This window comes from Cloeon dipterum, chromosome 2 (assembly GCF_949628265.1).
Source record: "Cloeon dipterum chromosome 2, ieCloDipt1.1, whole genome shotgun sequence".
Classification (NCBI taxonomy): domain Eukaryota; kingdom Metazoa; phylum Arthropoda; class Insecta; order Ephemeroptera; family Baetidae; genus Cloeon; species Cloeon dipterum.
This window is the reverse complement of record NC_088787.1, coordinates 32,542,267-32,563,825: the sequence shown is the minus strand read 5'-3', so window position 1 is coordinate 32,563,825 and position 21,559 is coordinate 32,542,267. Positions and strand designations below refer to the sequence as shown.

At 42.5% G+C, this 21,559-nt stretch overlaps 1 protein-coding gene across 9 annotated transcripts in view; it reads left to right on the top strand.

The window, feature by feature from the left end:
- Positions 1-21,559, top strand: part of SK (small conductance calcium-activated potassium channel) — a 70,223-nt gene that overhangs the window by 10,791 nt on the left and 37,873 nt on the right. For 5 of the 9 annotated variants that reach the window (XM_065479878.1, XM_065479879.1, XM_065479875.1 and 2 more), the window contains exons 2-5: positions 2,248-2,739; positions 4,325-4,573; positions 6,735-6,836; positions 19,266-19,664. In XM_065479878.1, coding sequence (XP_065335950.1) covers positions 2,299-2,739; positions 4,325-4,573; positions 6,735-6,836; positions 19,266-19,664 — 1,191 coding nt within the window. In that variant the 5' untranslated portion in view covers positions 2,248-2,298. Of the gene's footprint in view, positions 1-2,247; positions 2,740-4,324; positions 4,574-6,734; positions 6,837-13,898; positions 14,242-19,265; positions 19,665-21,559 lie in introns of those variants that run through there. The other 4 variants (XM_065479880.1, XM_065479882.1, XM_065479883.1 and 1 more) reach the window with 2 other exon arrangements.

The following is a 21,559-nucleotide window of genomic DNA, read 5'->3' as shown; positions in this document are numbered from 1 at the left end:
TAACAGAGTAAACCTACTTCTTGCGTTTCACCAACGACTAAATCTTTCACATTCGAAATGATCGGCCGTCGTAGATCACGAAACCCAGCATTTTTCAACATTAGCGACCAAATTGAAATCCATTATTTATCCGGCTGACGCGAATTGTTCTTTGCCGACATCGATTTTGTAATTCCCATGGTATAAGAGCGCGTTCTGTATGTATGAAGCCTGTCCATTTTTCAGCGGAAAGTACATATATACGGAACGGTGAATGTGCCTTGCGCCTACATTACGGACGTTTTCATTATTGCGCTCGCACACAAAGGGAAATTGAGTTGAAACAGCTGACCCTTTTCGAAATTGCGATCGCCATACAGCTGGCCGAGAATGGCAAAAGCTTTTAATTTGTAAACGCCGAGTTGCAGCGAGCCAAAGCACGGACTCTGCTTATGGAAAATTGCTGAATGGCTTTATTTAAACTGAAATGTTTTTTTCCCTTTCGCCGACGTAATTGAAGAGCTGGCGAGCTTACTCTGAAGCTTTTATTCAGGGCTGAGAATTTCGTGCCATCCCGTCAGTTTCACTTCCGAACCAATGGTTTGAACACAACATTTATTACGAGCGGCATGCGAAGATGGCAACAACTATCAGGCGAGATCAGTGATGAAAGAGCACTCACTTTGTTGCACGTGCCAAGACATTCATTCGCATTCCGCCCCAAGTGTTTTCGGATTGTTGCTTTGATTGATGTGCGCGCAATTCATTGTACTGCCATTCTGTTTCCGCTCTTCTTTGCATTCTTTGGTCCTCTATTCAGCTTTTATGGGCTATTCGAATTCAAAATTGCTTTTTGTTGCCTTTTGTTGGGATGTACTGTATCAATAAACTCATCCTCACTCGTGCTGTGCGCTGTGGTAATTTCCCTTCCTCGCTGATGCTTTGAATTAATTTCCTTTGCATATAAATTGAGATTTTCTGCTCAAATGAGCTTTTCATCGGTAATTATAAACAGAGGAAAAGCGAAACAGGTCATCCTGTAAACAAAAACGGGCTTTGCGTTGGTTATTTTTGGTTATAGTTTGTTTTAATTAATGGGTTTGAATGCCATTTGAATGCCAGATCTAATTTTTTCCTTTGATAGATATTTCCTCTGTCTTGCTTCTTGTGATATAAAAAATAAAACCATGTTTAATTTAGTTTTAACTTTAACCTAACAATTTTTCTATTTCTCTCATAATCCGACAGCAGGATTTAATCGAGTTAATTTCAGTTTTGGGAGTGTATTCATTAACCCTATTTCTTTTTAGTTCTTATTTCACTTAGGCTTGGTTCTGTTTTCTAACCAATATGGATTTGTGAAAAAGCCAGACAGCAAATTAAATAAAGAGGCAATGAATAAACGCTGGCGTTTTAGAGAACTTGGCGCGGCTTCAGCAGTTTGCTGCGGAGCAATTTTGCGGTCATTGTGGTTTGGAGCCTCTGTGAGGGGGTTTGAATAGCCGAAACGTATGGGAAATGAGATGCAGGGTTGATGACGGGGTTGATATTGATCATTATTGGTCCGAAAAACTCTAACAACCCTTTTCGTTGCGACACATATTCCTCGCATTAGCATATCAAGGGAATTCAGAAGGCTGAATTGGCCTGTACAGTTTTTTCAGCCTGGAAGCAACATTGACAAATTGCGTGTACTTACATGGTGATCAATCAAACAGATTTCTCGTTTTTCAACCTGATTTTTTTCCAACTCAAATCCACTTGAGCGTGATCCGCCTTCAATTTGGTATAACAAATGGACTATTTTCCACGTCCCCGGCCAAGTGGGCTCGACGGAGAACTTTTGACAAGCCGCGCGATACACACGTGCCAGTTGCTCGACGCACTTGATGTTAATCAATAACGGCAGACTTATCACTTAAATTGACAATGAGAGGGCTGAAGCGCTGTCGCTCTCTGGAAAATTACACGTTTGCATCATTATCTTGCGAGTAATCGATCGCGACCTCGTTTATTTGCAGGCGATATACGTGGTGTAAGAGAGCAGGCGAATCGACGAAGTGTATAAAAAAGGTGCAAAGAGGCAGAAAATCGTGATTTGCAAAATGCGAACGCGTGGCTTTCCATTTTACTGCTTTGTTTTGACTTGTCGTCGTGGTGGAGCAAAGCACAAACATAAACAGTTTATGGGGTGCAGCAGCCACCACACACTACACAAAAGGAGAACGAGAGACGCAAGGATTGATATATTTTTATTTTTGTTGGCAGATGGAGTTACTCATGGGAGCGTCGTCGACCGGGGTGGCTGGCTAAGCAGAGATGACAAGCTGTGGCGCGGGCGTGCGCAGGGTCGGCTCCAGCGAGACGCTGCTGCCGTCTACATCGGCGTCGCCGCAGCGTCAGGCCTCGTCCAGCTCCAGCCTGCTGCCGCCGTCGACCATGGAGGCGCTGCCGTCGCCGAGCCTCACCGTGGCAGGATGCTCGGTCGGCACCGGCGGCGCTGACGAGGTGCTGCTCAACCTCTCGGGGGTGGCCACGCCGCAGGAGGCGGCACGCTCCATGCCCGACCTTGAGCTGCACTCTCGCCGCGCCAACGAGGCCGGTGCGCCGATGCTGTTGCCGGCGCCCAACGCCGACGCTGTACTCGCCTGCCGACTGCGCTCCTCCCTCGCGCCGCACCCCTACGGCCGCTGCCGATGCGAGGCCATGCCCTTGGCGCGCTCGGCCTCCCGGGAGAGCGTCCGAAGCTCCCTTCATCAGGTGCGTACGTCGCCCGCCTGACCGCCCGCCCACCCGCTCGCTCGCTCGGCACACGCGCTCTCTTTGCCGTGCCTCTCTCTGTTGGGACTCGTCTTTTTTCCAACTTCTCTGAAAGGTTGCGCTGAGCACCAGTCGTAGCTTTTTGCTCAATCAAAAATTCAAGCGCCAGTTTTTGTTGTCTGCCTTAATAATTTGGTGAGGTCAAGTTACGGCTTGAAAGCATGAGCACGCAGAACAGTTTACTTTGCCTCAGCTCAAATAAAGTTTAAAGAGCTTTGAATATTCAACCATTTCAATAAATTATATCCAGGAAGTTTTTAAAATGATCTGAGGCCTGCTATAAGGCTGCACTTCAAATGATGATAATATTTTATTTTAGTAAAACATCAACTAATAATTACAAAATATTTAAAAAAAAATGTAATTTGATTAGAAACAACTTAAATCACTTGTTTTGAGTAAAAATTCTGCAATGCCAAAAGTGTATTCAATAGGCGACTTTTAGCGCCAATATTCCCTCTATAGATAGATTTTTTGGCCATTCTGGCTACTATTTTCTCTATTATCCCTAATAGAGAGTTTTCTTTTTCCCGGGTGATAGCAATAGCAGATAAAACGTACACTAGAAGAGGGCCCCACGTTTGACAAACAGCAGCTACGTGTTTAGCAAGCTGACAGGAAAGTGCCGTAGTTTGGTGCGTTGCAGGTTTTTCATGGCTGCAAATTAAATTTGGGACCTCACGTCTCGCTCGCTGGCAGTTTTCAAATAAACGTTTTAGCAATTTAATTTTAATAAATTACATTTACTCTAGATCCTCCAAGCTGCAGAGACGAGTAAACAAATTAAAAGCTAAAATACGAATGGAAAGGCTGGTAAATTGAATTTCGAATAAAAAGCTGTTTAGAACGAGCTTTTTATTTGATTCTGGATGTTGATACAATGCTTTTGTCGCGACCGTTTGAACTTTTAATGACGAGGCTCTCAAGGGCAATATGATTTTCGCTGGAAACCTGGCCGCCCCGCTTTCGATTTTGAGAGAGCTGGGATTTTGAAATTACAAGCAAAAGCTTTTTCTGTGCTAACATCCGTTTATTTGAGTGCTTTCAGCGATTGCGAGAGTGAGCGAGAAAGCTCTGGGGGAACAGTGGCCGTGAGTGCGCCTTGCTCTGCTTGTGATACTGTGCCGCTGAGCATTGCTGCCACGCGGGTGGCCTATCTCGATTTATTGGCTCGGTGTATTCCGTGTACTTTATTGTACTCGACTTCTTTTGTATCTCTCTGTCGGAAAGATCGTTCCATTCGGTTCTTACGAGGAGCAATTTTTGAACCGGCCACTCCAAGAAATTGACCAAAGGAGAAAGCGACTGGCGAAGAAAACCCATCTGTTTCATCCTGGACATCAATAGTTGTTATATATCTTTATTTAAACTGAAACTAGTGTACGACGATAAATGTAACGATGTTATACCCTCGGAGATAAAAGAAAATAACAGCTTATTTATTCCCCGCAGATAAAAATATTTTTGGTTGCGATCAGCCCCGTGCGGTCAAGCATTGAGCATTCGCCCGTTTCTCATGTTTCAGAACGCTCCGACCATAATGACAAGCGACATTACGCTGCCGATCGTGTTGACGCCACGCGAGCAGCACGTGGTGCCGGCGTGCAGCTCGCGCATCATCCGCCAGAGCTCGCAGCCCGAGTCGTCGTGCATCCATTGTCACCACCCAGCGCCAAGCGCCTCCCTCCGCCAACTGCGCGAACCCGGCGACGGGATCGCGGGCATCGCGGCCGATTCCCTCAGGATCAATGGCGCCATCCGCCAGTTCAAGCAGGTACTTGCCCTTCGATGCCACCTCTCCTTTACCCTGCTGCTTATCAAGGCAAAATTGAGTACCTTACCTGTTGTTGCCAACCTTTCGGTTCACACGCCGAGTGCTCACGAGTTGTGCACGCGATTAGTGAAATATTACCGAGAAAATGAAGCAGGATGAAAAAAATAAGCAAAAAATATCCATTTATATATTTTTATGAGAATAAGAGTCAGATTATATCCCTTGGTGAGCATCAATAGTCAATATAGCAGAGTAGAGAATTTAACTAGGCGTTGATAACGTCATACTGCCATTTAAATCATAATATACTTTCCCTCTTGCAGAACTGCTGAGCTGTAAATATTACATTGTCCCTATTGTTGCTGATAGAACCTACGTATAGTTCGAGAGCCCCGCTCACGCTCATTCATTTTAAACTCCCGCTAGAGGTTAATTCCAACTTCCCACGCTGTTCGCCGTCTGTCTAGCAGATTGTCCTGTCCGCAGATATTTTATAACTGTCCCCAAATTACTGTACATTTACTGTTGTGATGGTGTTTGTTTGTGGCGTGTCGTCTCACATGTCAGAATGATTCCTACCTACATTAAATTCCTAATCAATTAAAGTGTAGTAAATCACAAATAAAAAAAAGAAGAAAATAAGAGACTACAAACTAAAGAAACTGCTAAAAATTAGGAAACAAAATACTGACGTTTTAACACGTGCTTTTCTACAATGCTGGAACTCTCCCCTTTCAGCGAAGAAGGGTCACACGAACGCGAAAACTGCCATAAAAGTAGCAGCGTGATTTTTACTGGCACTGCTGACGAAGAATGCGCGTAAATCTGAAGCTATATGGGACATTAAAACTGCTTGTGTTGCCGCACCAAAGATTATTTGGGCGTTTTACTGCGGTGGGATAGCATTAAGGACAGATGGCGAGCACTCTTAAAATCGTGTGAAAAAGTGTCGGGTTAATTTCAGCCCGCAACTTTTTGCGTTGCCAAACACGTATGAAAATAATGTTGAACAAAGAACCGACACACAGTAAAGCGAGACAACAAACAGACTCTTCCCAACAGCCCCTCCATTGTGAACATTCCCACCATATTCAGGTACACAGCACAGCGCTGCAGCTAGATCACTGAAGTTGCGGTCCATCAACATCATTAAAAGTTCCTGAGCGCAATCAAGACTATGGCAAGAGCAGAGAGTTGGTTGGAATTGGCTGCCATAATGGCGCAATAATAAAAAAAGCACACCTCTACCCATTTTCTCGAATATTAAGCAATATTTAAGGGCCACGTTATGGCACCAACTTGGGCAATTTCGCAACTTGCGCCCTGCAGACATATTAGCCTCTCTAATTAGAAAGTACACACGCAAATTTGTAAGTGCCAAGAGTGATTCATCATATTTCTTCTCTCTTCTCTTTAGCTTTCCAGGCGTTGTTTAGCTTGTTCAGCTGAAAATATGGCCAACAAATTGCTGCTGGCGTGCTGCGCATCCCCCCTGAAATAATATCTCGCTCCCTAACAAGCTGAGTTGCTACACATTTAAACAAGTGATATATAATATCACACTGATCTGCAAGTTATCTCTTCATCTATCTCTACTCAGTATGTTCCACCAATTCACTTGTTATGGACTTTCTCTTTTTCTCTTTTCCTTTCACGTGGAAGTATTCAGACTCACAGTCGGAGATGTTTTTGATGTTAATGTTGGTTGGTTAGCTGCTTACTAACAATTTTTGGATTGTTGTTCTCAGACGTTTTTTGAAATTTGGATAAACATTTTTGCATCAAAATTTATTATCTTTTTGCTCTTCTAATCTCAGTCAAACTGTTTGTTTTCCAAACAGTGCATGGGACAGAAATGTGTTTTTTTTCGTCTTCAATATTACCAAATTAACATATTGCAGAGTTTTCAATGTTCCATGTTGAGCTTGCATTTACATACATATTATACTATTACGCTTTCTTCTTCTGCTGCACAATTCGTCAGAAACGCGTGTTACAGTCGTGGGACGACTAAAATTTCGACCCCACCGCGATAATTTCCCACAACTCGACGAGATCGTCGACTTCATTCTCATACCCTGCCCCATTGTGTGAAAAATTCTAATGCTATTGGCTAATATAATGTAAACCCATCCCTCTTATACGTGGCAATGTGGTGCAGGGAATTCTTCTGACACCGCAAACTCTAACCCAAGCAAGGAGAACGCGCTTCCGGAGGGCCCTAACCGACGCCAACAGCGAAACAGTCACCTACACCAAAACGGTCGGTGTCTTTTTTAATCATGTTTGAATCACACACAAACACCTTTGCAAACTGATTTGGCTGCTTTCTGCAATTCGGCTGAGAACTGCATCACTGCTATATTGTTTTCTTTTCGCACACACACCTCCACACCTATGATGACTTTAATATTATATAAGGAACCATTGAATATCCGAAAGTGCTTGATGCAGTGAATTTACTTTTCAGTGAGGATAATTTTTGACTTGATTCTGAAAGTAGAGAGCTCTAAGAAGTAAGTGTAGAGATGGCCTACTGTGCCATTACACAGACGTGAGTTCGCGATTGCGTTTAATTACTCTCAAAATAATTCTAAATGTGCTGTGAAAAACGCCCGGCTGATCTATTGCTGTTCAGCGAGAAGCTTGCTTCAGCATTTTACTGTAAATTGTAAAACTCTTGAAAATATTCATTTCTACTTAAAAGATTCACTAGAATGTCAGCGAATTAGGAATGAACTAGATTATTAATTTTTCTCATACATTGCAACTTGAGAATAGACTTTATTACGGCAATTTGTGTCTCGATTCACTTTGTGTTCTTGGAATCTGTCAACTTTCTCTGCACTCCACTGCATGCCGGCATCAACATTTTCAGTTTAGTGCTCTTACATCACATTCTGCATGCCGGACACTGTGATTGATCTTGTGAATGATGTACTTTCGACCAGTGATCCATCTCGTATAATGACATTTCCTTGATGTTGCTAGCTACACTGTAATATAAGTAATAAAATCATCATAAATCAACTGCAATAACCTCCACGATGCCCATTAATCCATTAAGTCCCCGAGGAAACCCGACAACCATTGAATTAAAACGAGACATGAAGGTTTATGTTTAGAGATAAACCTGCTTTACATACTGCTTTTATATTTGAAAATTTCATGCAAATTTATGCGGAAAACAAGATGGCGCAGCCTTTTTGACATTTCACTTAACCCACTACTGACAAAACACACTGGCGCATTTCTTTCTTGTTCGTTTTGGTCCGCTTCCAGCAAATGCCTACACTCGACGCAGTTTTTTTTTTTATCAAATTGCACACGCCACTCACACGTCCAGATATTCATTTGTAAACACACAATAAAATTGAAACTTCGCTCTATGTTGTTACTGCTTTAATTACCACGACACTCCATCCTCCCATTTTGACACACACTTTGTATCTTGTAAATATATATATCGACAAAACACGCCACAGCGCCGAACACAACCTTTCACACGACAAGTTATTTCCGTGTCCCAACCATTCTCGCTCGTGGATTCAGGAATTTTTAGTGCTGGATTTTACTGTGTTTAATTTCAGGCACTCGCTTCGTCACCGCCACTGAATATTTAACAAGCGCCACTTCACTGTTAATTTCACTTTACAATTTGTCCGCAAATGCAAATAAATCTCGCGATGGTTAATTTAGCAACGAACCAAATTGATTTTTGCAGTGGCGGCCATGTGAAGTGGTTTCCGCGAGAAAACCGCGAAAAACCGACAGAAATTCGCAAACACCAAATGCAGCCGCGGAATACGGATTGAAAGAGTTATCCCCGGCTGCATTCAACAAACAATCGGCTGACTCAATCGCCGCCGCAAACCATACACTCGTTGAGTGAGCGGCTAAATCCTATGCTCTTTAAAGTTAGCTGACTTCAATTTATTACCCGCTCGCCAATACTCGCGTTACTAATCACCGAGGCTCCAATTCCAAACTGTTCATCGTTCATCCGGGCTTTGCCGGTGAAAGGGATTGGTGATTTGCCATCAAAAGAGCATTTCAAATTAAGGCTCGTTTCAAACGTATTTGCCTGTTCATTTATTTGCGCACTGTAAATAGCTGCATATATTATTATTATTTATATTTATATACAATCCACTTTAACACAGATTCATAATTCATAGTAAAAGTGGGAAAAAACTGAACGTAAATTTCAAATCAATAATTTTTTTTACTGGGTTTCAAGACGATTGCAGATAATAATTAAATATTGTGCTTCCACTTGTTATTTTTTCAATATTTTAAACCCTGACACCCTGTTTCACCGTGGAAAACAAAGAGCTTCCACTATGCAAAGAAAAGACGGTGGTACTCAAAGATTTCAAGCATAAAAGTCGACACCCTCTGTTGCGACGATATTTGGAAAAGAAGCTTTTGTGTGTCCAAAGAACCAGATATATATATAATGCTTTCCTTTGTTCTCCTCCTTATCTTTTTCGCTGCAACTTCAAAGAATGTTTCTCATTCACCTCTAACTCAATGACCCGGCGGAATCCAGACTTATATATTCCTTTCTACCAAAAGTATACGCATATACTAGTTCGGCCAAGCGCACGCATGTTATCACACTAACCGAAAGCTGGGGATATCATTCGCCCGTTGAACACCCTCCGCGAGGATTCCATGCATCGCGTCTGGGAGGGAAAGACCATCTCCCAGGAGCGACAGCGTTCAGGGCGGCCTAGATTCGCGTGAGTGGGCCGTTTTTCTTGATCGAAACGCGGAAAGGCGCTGGAAGAACAAGCGTGTCTCATTACACGCTGCGTGCAGACGCTCCAAACTCAATTGGGAGCTGGAGCGAAGGGAAAAAAATTATCGTTCCCCGTTTAGGGCGTCCTAGACACGTGCACGGAGCGCAGCTTTTGCTGGAGAATAAAAGGATTTGGCTGCGTAAAGCACTCAGGAGAAGCGGGATCCAAGATTGTTTTAGCCAAAGCAGATATTGCATACGAAATGATGGCGAGATTTATGGGATCCCGGGATGGCTTTTACGGCAAAAGAGACAGTTTTAGACGGGGTTTCTATTTCTTAAAGATGATCTCCGTACCAAAGGTTGCGATAAAAATTCCTTTTGAATATATGCATTTTAAGAAGAGTCGTATTGCAAAAAGCGCAAAAAGGCGCAGAAATAACTTTTCCGTGTTGTCTTCTTGTTCTGCAATGTTTTACACGAGTCTGCATTTGCATATTCATTTCGTTGCTGGCATTTTATAGTTTTTTTTTTTTTTTTTTAATATGAAAAATTGCTGATGCCGGCACACGATAAAAATATCCCTGCTCCTTTCCGCCACGAAAAGCAATTTCGCCGATGAATTCTTCCGCTCGAATCAACACAGTTGACAAGCGTTTCAAGAAATTAAATTTTGAGCACAAAAGAAACGGCGAGTTTTCTATTTCGAAAGGCAAGAAATCGAGAGGGGTTTGCGAAAAAAGATCGGCGGCAGCAGCTCGGCGGCGAGAGAGCAGCAAAGGGGACGCATGCGCCCGCTTGGAAAGGGGTGCAGTATTATGTAGCCGCGCTGTATGTTATGTGGGCGCAGAAGCACAGTTCTGGCAGCAGCCGTGGCCGAGGGACACGGGCCGTACGATCCGAAAGGAGGCGTTTTTCCCCATCGGTGTGTCTGAGGGACCCCGCGCCGCCGGTCGACCATGTGCCATGGGGGCTGCCTGTGCACCGCTGCAGTGCTGCCGGACAGGTGCCTCCTCCGTAATGGAGGCGGCCGCAGCTGCCTCGGCCGCCAGGGTCGCGCGCCCACGCATGTATAGGTGACTCTGTTGGCCCGCCTCTGGACAATGTTCAAGTTCTTCAGGAAGAAACCTCACACTCTATTAGACTAGCAATATTCCCACTGCAAAACGCCTGTCGACCTGCAACTCCACGACGCTGACCGCTGTCAAGGAAAGGTAACCGCTTTTTTCGGCTCATAACATACAGTATATATCGTCACGATTGGTGTTTCGTTTCGAGGCAGCGCTGCTCGATCTCCGAGGTGCAATTAGATTGTAGCGTCGAAATGATTATTTCCGACGGCGGTTCACTTAATCAGAAGCGGCCGTGTGCATGCAAAACAAACGCGCGCGCGTTTTACTTTACTTTTGGGAATACGCCGAGCAGAAATCGCTTCCTGGTCTGGCATTTAATGATAATAAGATGACCACGGTGCAACATAAATTACGAAAGCAAGAATTTAACGCATTTGATAAATAGTACTGTAAATTCAATATTTGTCTCCACCACATATATTAATCACACGTTTCCATGCTGCACAGGGGCTTGTTAGCTCTGCAGGCCTCATCAGCAGCACTTTACCTTCAAAACAAAATTCGCTCCACAGGACAAGCTGCAGAGAGTTTTGAATCAAGAGTCGTTGAAAACTACCGAATGCTCTAATTTCTGACTGAGTACAAACTCTTGTCAACCCCGTCACTTGCCCTCCCTGAGATATAATCAATCCTCCCTTAAAAAACACAAGCCTAAAATTCCATCATTTTTATAAGATATTTTTTCTATTCTGCGTATCAAGTAAAAAAATGGGAAGGAAAATTTGAAGGCTTTTAATTTTAATTAAAATATCTGGCCACAGAAACAAGGCTGCTTTTTGTCGTTTCCCGTTGGCGCTCGACTTGCTCGATATCGATAAGTCTCAAGCACTTAGATATTATAAAATGACGCTGCGGTCGGGCTGAAATTACGTTGCAAACGAGTGTTTGGCAGATCACTTTTTGGGCAGACGGAACTTTCGTCGTCTCGTTGCTGGGTTTTACGGCCTTGAAAGAGGAGGCGCGCGCTGCCCAAAACACTTCCGACTGGGGGCGGCTGGAGGCAGGCCGGGCTATTATCACCTCGTTGCGCAGAGCCGTCGATGACACGCGCCCGAAATTTCGATGAACCAGTTTGCAGGAGGGATCGTTATCAATTGACTTCAAAGGGAGTGTCATGCATATTTAGCAGGCTCTGAGAAATTCCGGCTTTCATTAAAAGTTTGGCAGGTAATAAGAGAGCAAGCGACGCTTCCAGATAATAATTTATGTTCAGGAAACCGGCGAAAAAAGGCTTTGTAATTAATTTGAGTGTCACTCGTGCGCGGCTTCAACTGCGATTCACACGGATGAAATGCTCGTCGCCCTGCCGATTACCATTAATAAATTCTGGTCCAAACAGGTCAATCTTTTATTACAAATGTGGAGCAAAGCGTCATACAATTAAAATGCTAAATAATGCACACTAATCAATGTGCGTTGAAGATTGTTAGCGCGAGATTTAAATTATTTTAATTCAACAATTCAAATTTAATGACAGACGTGACTCATTGAAGGTTGAGTTTAGCTAAATAATATTTGTCTCTCTCAAATATCTCGAAAAGGAACGACACATATTAAAGCAAACTGACATGGTGTTCAGCAAAAAGTATTTTCAACTCATATTTTACTGCTTGGAACCTGCTAGACAAACACAGAACGTGTTAGTAAACAAAACTGCTTCTCGCGCAGCAGAAATTATTTAATTTGGCTCGCTGCAACCGTAGGCGAGATTTAAATTAGCTTTAACCACAGAGTGCGCGCAAATTGAAAAGAGACTCGCCCAGATAAATTACAATTTCGGTTATTATTCTCTTGCATATTGGAGTATGCAAATTATTGTCTCTTACAACAAGTCGCTCGCGTTGTATGCACGGCGCGTAATAAAAATTCATTAGGCAACTAGCTCAAGCCATATTTTTGCAGTCACGCCTTGGAAACACTTTCAATGAGGACGATGAAAAAATACCGACGCTTCGCAATGCTGTCTGCGCAGAATCGTGAAATAACGACAGCGAAATGGTACAAAATCGCTTGCCAAACGAGTTGAAAGAAATCCAGGACGACGAAGAAGAAAGGAGCAGACCCGGTGCGGCGCGAGTAAAAATGCACTCAGCTGCTGCGAGAATTTAATAATAGTATAATACATTTCGCCTCCTCTGCGGCCGTGTCCGAATCTCGCCGCTCTCATTTTTTGATGATGGGATGCTCCAATGTAATTGTGCTTTTTTCCCGGCACTGAAAAATATACAGTTTTTTGTTTTGGTTTAGGCAAAATGTGAGTAAGCCGGCTATTCACGACTCTGCTGTTCTCTGTGTGCAGTGAAACGAGACTGAATTAAAAGAGAATTCTGCCGCACGTCGCATGTAATTCATTAAGCATCTCGTAAATAGAGCACTGCTTTACCATTCGGACTGCCGTGAGCAAAAAAGGACACAGTCACGACCTCCTGCGGCTCAGCTAGCAGGTGTCCCACTTTTGCCTATTTTATTGAACTCTCTTTGTATTAGTTTTATGCTTCGCTTCTCACAGACGTGGCTGCATTAGCGCAATGGACATAAATTTCAGCAGCAGGAGCAGCTAATAGCGATCCGACCGCGATGCAGCCATTTAATGTTAGGACCCAGCTTGAAGTAATTTGGCGGAATACACTTTTGAGAGGATACACAAACGATAATTACAGTGATACCGGCATCATTTTATCAAGCTTTCCTCGAGAGATAATGGGCCTAATAAATCCCTAGGCCTTTGCCCGCTGGCATAAGGAAAGCAATAAGTCAGCCAGATGAATTTGGCGATCCTCCAGGCAGCATTGCCCAGGGCCTGAATCGCAGCGAATTCGACCCCCGCGGTCAATTGCTCCTTTTTTCCTTTCCGTGTAGAGAGGGTTTCGCATCCCACGGGGCAAGTGTTTTACACTTTTTCGCCATGCTCAAGTAATTTTACAAACGAGTTTTTATGGTGCTCTTTCATAGGAACCTGGAGGAAAATTTGACTAATCTTTCCTCTGTGACCAGATAGTTCCAACCTCAAATGTTGTAATTTTTTACTTATTCTGAATTTTGTAAAATATTAAATTTGCTGAATAGTTATAAATCTAAAACACAAAATTAAATCTTGCCTCCTAAAAATTTAATTAATTTTTTCAATTAGAAAGTAGCATTGGTGGACAATTATTTTTATTTTTTAATTTAAGGTAGCGTAAAATATTAAAAATACTCTTAAAAACAAAAGTAAATCTGGAACGAATGGCATTCTTTTATTTGGGAAGTGTTACGACACAATGATCAGGTTCATTATATAATTATAATCATTATAATTTGTCAAGCTTTCACGATCCTGCTGCCTAACAATTAGACGAGAAAAATAATGATGCATAAATATGTCAAACTAAATAAAAAATGGGAGCCGCTGATGTAGTTTCTTAATGACTAATCACTCAAATATCTCAATTATACGATTAACACATCAGTAGCATATATATAACGGTACCCAGTGCTTCCCCTTTCACTCCTCGGCTGCTCAGCAAATTGCTGTTTTTATGTCGGCCGCCCTTTCCCACTTAATTGATAGTTTGGAGCCTGCTGGACCGCGTTTGATTGAAAACAGAGATCGAAACCAGTTGCGAGACGCGCAGGCAGTCAGAAACGTATGCGGAGGGCATCGCTAATGAAGGGGGGTCTTTTATAATTGCGGCGGCGAAGTAATACGCGCGCGAGCATTCGACTCTTGATTTAGTCGCCCAAACATGGAGCACAACAATAGCAGCAACACGAACGCAGGCGCTGTCTCGCATCTCAAGTACCAGCTGTCGGTCAGTCTCTGTCCGTTTTGTCTTTGTAGTCTGTTATTATTATTTGGCCCGTTCTCGGCTCGCAATCCAATTGTGCATGCAACCGGCTCTCATTCTTTTGCCAAAACGAAAACCCCAGCTGTGGCCAGCTTGCTTTTCACTAAAACGTCAGGCCGGGAATTTGGCGGATTTCGCTCTGAAAACCGCTGGAGTGCTACGCAATAGGGGAAAGAGCCGGCTTTGGCGAACATAGCCTCAACTTGTAAGTACAAAATGGTATTTTTGCACTAGACTGACACTTTGATGTTTTCGGAACAAGCGAGAGCTCGAGCATTTTATTTTGTACCGACAGACAACGGAAAACGTTCGACATATTAGCATGTTTTTCCGTCCAAACAACTCAAACTGACGTGCCCGTTCTACTTTTTTAATTTAAAAAATAACTCGATTTTTAATTTACCCTTGAATGGACGTATTGTGCATTTTTTTCTCTTTGAAGATCTGTTTGCTTTGGCTTTTCAACCTTTTGTACGCTTTCTGTATTCAGCGGCTCAAACGAAGCGCTTTATTATTATTGGTGCACACGCACCAGAACTCTCAAATGCCAGAGTTCAATCAGCACCTTTTCTCGCTCATGATTATTCACACAGGCTCCGCGAAATCTGTTTTCGTAGCTTTCTCGAACTCAACCGACTTTTCCAGAAAAAAGTGATATTGCTGGGCTTGATAAACAAATTTTAATACTTCTCAGTCTTTACGGGGCACACTGAAATTGATAAAAAAAGACTTGCAAGTCAAACGAGTCGCGTGCAAATATGCTCTCAGAAACCGACAAAGAGCTTATGGCGCGCGCACACAAAGGGGCGACCGTTCTTGCAAACACACAACCTGCCTAGGCATTTTTGCACAGAGGACAGGGACTCTTTGGGAACGAGCGAGAAGGGTCTCGTGGAACGAGATAGATAAAACACTGCCGGCAGTGAGTGCGTTTTTCACCTTATAGGCGAGACTGCGAAACTTGATGGTTGGCGCTGGAATTACGGTCCGTGTTTTTCAGTCTCGCGGAAAATTGGCTCTCTGATACAAGCAAATTACTCCGAAAAGTTTTGTGCTAACTAGAACGGCAAAAGCAGACGAGAGATGTTACACTCTGTGTACTGCGTGCTCGACGGTTGCGCAATTTTCAATGCCGACGCTGAAATATAGCGAGCCATTAATTTGATTGAGTGCACGGCACGCTTCCACGAATGGTAAAGCCGCGCGCGCGTGTGTCTGCTCTGGCAGAATATGAGGGCGTTGAAAACTCGTTGTGTGATTTATTTGTTGGCTCCCGAATGAACAATGTTGAAGTTACGGGGTGAGCTGTATATTCGAAGCGCGCCCAATAAATATGTTAATATTTTGACTTGCTAAGCATCAAAGTAAGCATTGCCATTTTAAATTGTTCGCGATTAGGATGTCCTGTGCCTGAGTGGGCAGCAGAGCTATTTTTTACCGTGGCAGCCTGCAACCACATAATATCGATTGAGCTATATGTAACTTTTTTTAATTATGCTAGAGGGTTCGCCAGATCAAGCTTTTATCGGGTAAACTTTGCTTTAAATAATGGCATGGTCATCAATATTGTTACATAAAAATTGTTGGCACGTAATTTACGACAGTATTAAATGAAACAAACCCTTTTCATATTGAGCGTGGTACATTTTAAGTTGTGTCAAAAATAGTTTTTAATGATATCTTGAATAGAGCCTTTCAAACGAATATAATAAATCAGCTGTTAAACCCTCAATTGAATTTATAAAATATGACGGCTATATGGCTCGAGATAATTTTTGGGGTTCAGCCAAAAATACTTCCAGCATGTTACGAGAGATCAATTTTCGTGACACTTACTAACATTTCACATCTTTCATCTCAGTCGGCAAAGACGTTTCACGTTGCGAAAGCTTCATTTCGATTATCTTAACAAATTGCCTTTTCAATTACGCTCGCCAATTGTGCAGTTGAAAGTTTGCCATGAATCGCTCGCCACGCGCGAGTCTGCGGATGAACGTTGACCATAATCGCGTTATCGAGAGCACGGGTTAGTTATTAGCTTCAGTCGAGGGAAGAGTAGATAATTGAATGATACTCTGTAAGATTACAAACAGACGAGAGAGAGAGAAGATAAAGAAAGAAAAATGGAATTCCACCCCGAGGAGGGAATATTATCCCGGCAATCGGGACACAACAAATGGGTCAAGGAGTGAGTGTGGCCATCAGTCGGGGAGTGGCTTTTGACCCAATTCCGGCGCGGATCTCGTTATGCTAGCAGATGCACAATGCATTTTCCAACCCATCAGCCACACGAATAAAGATAAAAGTACTCTTTACTCTCGCGGCTAGCAGCAGTCGGCGGCAGCACTCTTTCGCGTGTGTGGGTGGGTGGGTCGGACCGCCGCTCTAAAAATTTCCGCTCACTGGCAAAAGGCGGAGTCTTGAAGGAAATACTTTCGTACTTTCCCTTTCGCGAGAGACAAGACGCTCTTCATAATGGATCCGAGAGGCATGTTCAAATTCAATTATGATTTCCATTAATATTAAGTCCGCGCTCCGTTCTCTCTCTCTCTCTCTCTCTCTCTCTCTCTCTCTCTCTCTCTCTCTCCTCTCTTCTCTCGTCGTGACGACTTATGATGATGAATTGGTAGCAAGGGGGCAAAATTTAATTCGCGGCGGCGGTGGATGCTGGGAGAGGGGATGTGAAAAACAGTCTGTTGATGAGCATTTCAGAAATTAGGGTTTCCCTTTGCCAGTTCTGTTTAAATAAACACAGATAATTCTCTCCAGAAAATTCATGGTAGAAATTTTCTAATGTGATGGGCCTCAATTGTTCCGTCTCAAACAGCTAAAAATAGAAATTACCATGGTTGTTATTTCGCAGCCCTTTCGGATCAGAGACGAAAAAGATTTGAAGCCTTAGAAATAAAGTGCCAGTTAAAAATGTGTGCATTCTTCGGTATGGTAGCGTTATTATATTCTACATACTATACAAAGGGAATCCCATCAACGCAATGTAATTATGAATTGTAAAGGGAGTGAGGGAGTAGAAAATTAATCGGCTGAAAGTCTCAAACATATTCAATCTTCAGGACTTTGCATTAAGATCGATGAATTTTCCAACTTTTGACAGAGTGTCAACAAAATCGTCTGATTAAAATCAGCCATTTTTCACACCCCCGCCTGGAGAAGAAGGCCCCTCACGTCTCAGTCAGACGATCTAGGAATTTCTCGCTTGTCAACTCTAATATCTGCAGGAAACCAGAAGCAAATAAGAAACGCTCAGTCATAAAAGAGGAATGATTTATCGGCCGTAAAAGCGACCACTGCCACTCGCCGGAGATAGCAAAGCTTGGCTCGATGCTGTCTGGCCTGTATATAAATTGGAGGAGCTGAAAAATAAATTCGCTTTAGCATCAAAACGTGGTGCAATCTGGGCTGCGTGTAATTAAAAGGGCTCTCGCTGCCTTTGTTGACGGGGTGCTGGCCGTGCGTGTTTCATTAGAAGCAATTTAAATCAGTTTGTCGCCGGGTATCACGGCCCTTTGCTGCCTTCCACCGGGAGAAATGCGCCCTCTGGCATTTTGCCCAGAATTTCCCTCCGACCGACACGATGAGATTAAAGGACGCGAAAACCGAAAGGATTTAATTTGATTTCATCATCAAAATGTTTTACGGCCGTGCGCTTGATGGAGAACACCAGAACTGAACTTCCCATGGAGTGGAATTGACTTGTTATGCTCGTGTCGAGCACATGAAACGCCCAACGCTGATTGATATTTCTGCCTGCACAAGAAATTGACAGATTTGGAATCCGTGACGGGCCTGCAGATGATTATTTAGCGCCCACTCTCATCACGCTTTGTTTATGAGCTGCACGGGACTTCAAAAAATTGTCCTCATTTCACAATATTCATCAACACGTCTGCCATATTTGCTCACCCCCTGTGAGCATTAGACTTGCAGATTTTTTAATTAGAGCTTTCGTTATTAGGGATCTACGTGACAAGCAACATGCCAGCGGAAGCTATTGATTTTTTACAGAGTCGTTTTGTATAAGCGGGGGTTTTGACATTTATGACTCAATTTTCACAAAATGCCACTCCAGCACGTTGGGTGTTTTTATAAAAGGTAAAAATTTAAATCAAAATGCTAGAGCATTTTTAATAATTCGAAGTCTACTAATTAATTGGAAATAAATATATGGTGAAGTTGCGTTCACACAGTGTCGTTATTATCGTTTAATAACTAAATTAAAAAGGGTTAATTATTCTAATATTCATTCTATTGTAAATATGCATTATACTAATGGATATACCTATAGTGAGTATATGGCTACTTTGTAGTCTGTTCCTGCACATTTAATTTTGCAAACCAATAATTCAAAATTAAAAACCGACAATCCATTATTTTACAGCTTTCCTTCAATTACGACACACACGCTTTTGTCTTCTTGATATGCAAACTCAGAAATGGGATATACCATGCATCAATCTTGCCTATAGAAATCCACTGTCAAACCCCATGCATTTCATTAAACTTTACAAGGAGAACTTTCGATCAGACTTAGGACTTCAAATTATAGTTTTGAATTGTAGAATTGCACCACTCACCGAGTTAGCAAAGCCCATATACATGCACATAGAAGTTAATTAAACTTAGCGCAACCAAACACTGCGTTTTATGTTCACTTCTTAGCATTAGTTTGTCGCAAATGGCAAGTTGTGACGCACACCAACAATCAAATGCTGCAAGTTAATGTCAAGAGAGGTCTGGTCGCGGACAACTGAGTAAATCTAGCAGATTAAACTACTTAGCGCTGCCGGAAAGTTCGGCTTTAGAGCTGCAAAGAGAGAGAAGCTGCTTTGAGGAATGTTGGAAATTAGTGACGTGAATAAAACAGTCTCATACATTAATTAAAGTGTAGTGGCAGCAGCTTTCATAGAGGCTTAGACGCGCGGTCCTGCTCGCCTGAATCGGCACTGACGACGGTCTGTTTTGTTTTGCAGTTGCGCAAGCCAACGTCGACGGCGTCCATCCCTGGCGCGATGAAAAACCAGTCCAGCAAAGACTCAGCGAGCGAGGAGGCCGGAATCGCGTTGGTCGGAGTCCACTCTGAGTATCCAAAGTACACGGAGGAGCGCAAGTCCCTGGTGCCGGGCACAGGTGGCGGCGGCGGGGGCTACGGGAACTACGGGGGCGGCGGAGGCCCCGGTATCTTGTCGGCTGCGGGCGGTGGTTGTGCTGGCAAGCACAGCAAGCCCAACGTCGGCTACAGGCTGGGCCGACGCAAAGCCTTGTTCGAGAAACGAAAGCGCATCAGCGACTACGCCCTTGTCATGGGCATGTTCGGCATTATTGTCATGGTGATTGAGAACGAACTCTCCAGTGCTGGTGTCTACACTAAGGTAAGTGCGCATCATTTTTTTCCCCCACGAAAAATTGATTTTAACCACTTGAGAGCGCAAATTGATTTTCACCTCATTTCAGCTGGAAACTATATTAGGAATGAGAAAAATCATTCCACCTCATATTTATTTTCAGCATTTTTATCTGCTTCGAGTCGCGACAATATTTAAATTCGTTCTTCTTTTCTTAGGAATCGTCAATTAAAATTTGTTCTGACTGTTGATCGAATCGTCACGGGACCAACAAATAAGCGCGATTAATACAATTTTCAGCCAGACTTAAAATTGTCTATAAATAGCTGTCAAAACCATCTATAAACAGTCTGAATTATTTGATTCGTTTTTGATGTCTTGTGTCAAATGTTAACGTTCTGTTGGAACTTTTCAATGCAAATTAATTTGATTTCCAGACTGATTTATTCTTCTTATTGCGGCTTAATAAATAATATCCCCTTTGACAAAAACATAGCAAAAAATGTTGCAATTAATTGTTGTTTTTATTAAATTAAAAAATGGCTAAACTGATTAAACCTGTTGAAACAGCATTGAATTTTAAAATATTGAAATCGCACTCAAATTAGGAAGAATATCACATGTGGTTTTTCCAACTTTTCGATTTAGTAGGAAAATTTGAAACCAACTTAAAATATAGTTTATTTGTCAAATAAATCAGTTTTAGGCAAGTTATTTGTCTCCAGCGGGGACCAGATTTGTGCGACGCGCAGACACGGCGTCCGGTGGAGTATGGCGCGAAAGAACGGTCGCGTGAAAATGCGCGAAAAGAACCAAGTTTTAGTCAATATTGTGACATAATTTGCATTACTTGTACTAATTGTGTCTTTTGGATCGAAAAAACAAACTCTTGACACTCGTACGGCAATCCAAAGAGAGTATTTTGCTTCCCACATTCAGATGCCATCTTGGATCTGCGCAATCGGAACCAATTTTATTGCACATCTGGCTTCCACTGCTTGTCTCTATAAATATTTTTTATTTCGTCTCTGGTGCATTTATTATTGTGGAAATGAAACATGAGAAAATCACACTAATCCATTTTTGCACAAAATATGGATGAATTAGGCTACACGCAATGCCTAAAAAAACGACTAGATCGGTTCAGAAACTATCTAAAACCGGCCAATGTGATTATGTACCAGAAAAAATCTAAAATTCACAGCAATGTTTTTTGTTTCTATTAATTGGTTTGCAATAAAACTAAGATCATTCCCAAGAGTAACGTCATCGTGATTTGCGTTGGAGAGTTGAAACGTTTTCAATGCTGATTGAAAGTTGCCACTTCTTATAAACTCATCATTTTAGATACCGCGATTTAGAGGACGTTTTGTTTCGAATGCTTATTTTTTCTGTGCGCGCAAGTGCCGAGCACCTCATTAAACCGACTCATGAGAGGTGCTTTCACCAAATAAACGCTCTTCATATCAACGTCAAAAAGCGAGCATTTGGTTATGGCAGGCTGATGCGCTCACTCGTGACTCATGGGTGGGAAATTTTATTTCACACTGACATCCTGCAATGGTAAGCTGCTTCATTGCTGTGTCAAGGGTATGCATTGTAAGGAGCATCTCTTGCCGGTTTAAATGAGGCTCCATTTTCTTTTTGATAAATTCTTCTATTATTGTTCGTTGACGTCAGTTTCAGGAAATTTTCGCTCTTTCACTTTTTTAACTTAATTTTTGGACAAATCTGTGCAGTGAATATTTCTATATTTAACTAACATTAAAATTTAATTTTACGCAAAGAAAATTATGGAATGAATTCCTGACAGGCAATATTTATAGAAAAGAACTTGCTCTGATAAAACCAATGGAATATTTTAAATGCTATTTTGAATTTTCCTTTTCTTTATAACTGACATTTTTAGATCTTGTGCTCGA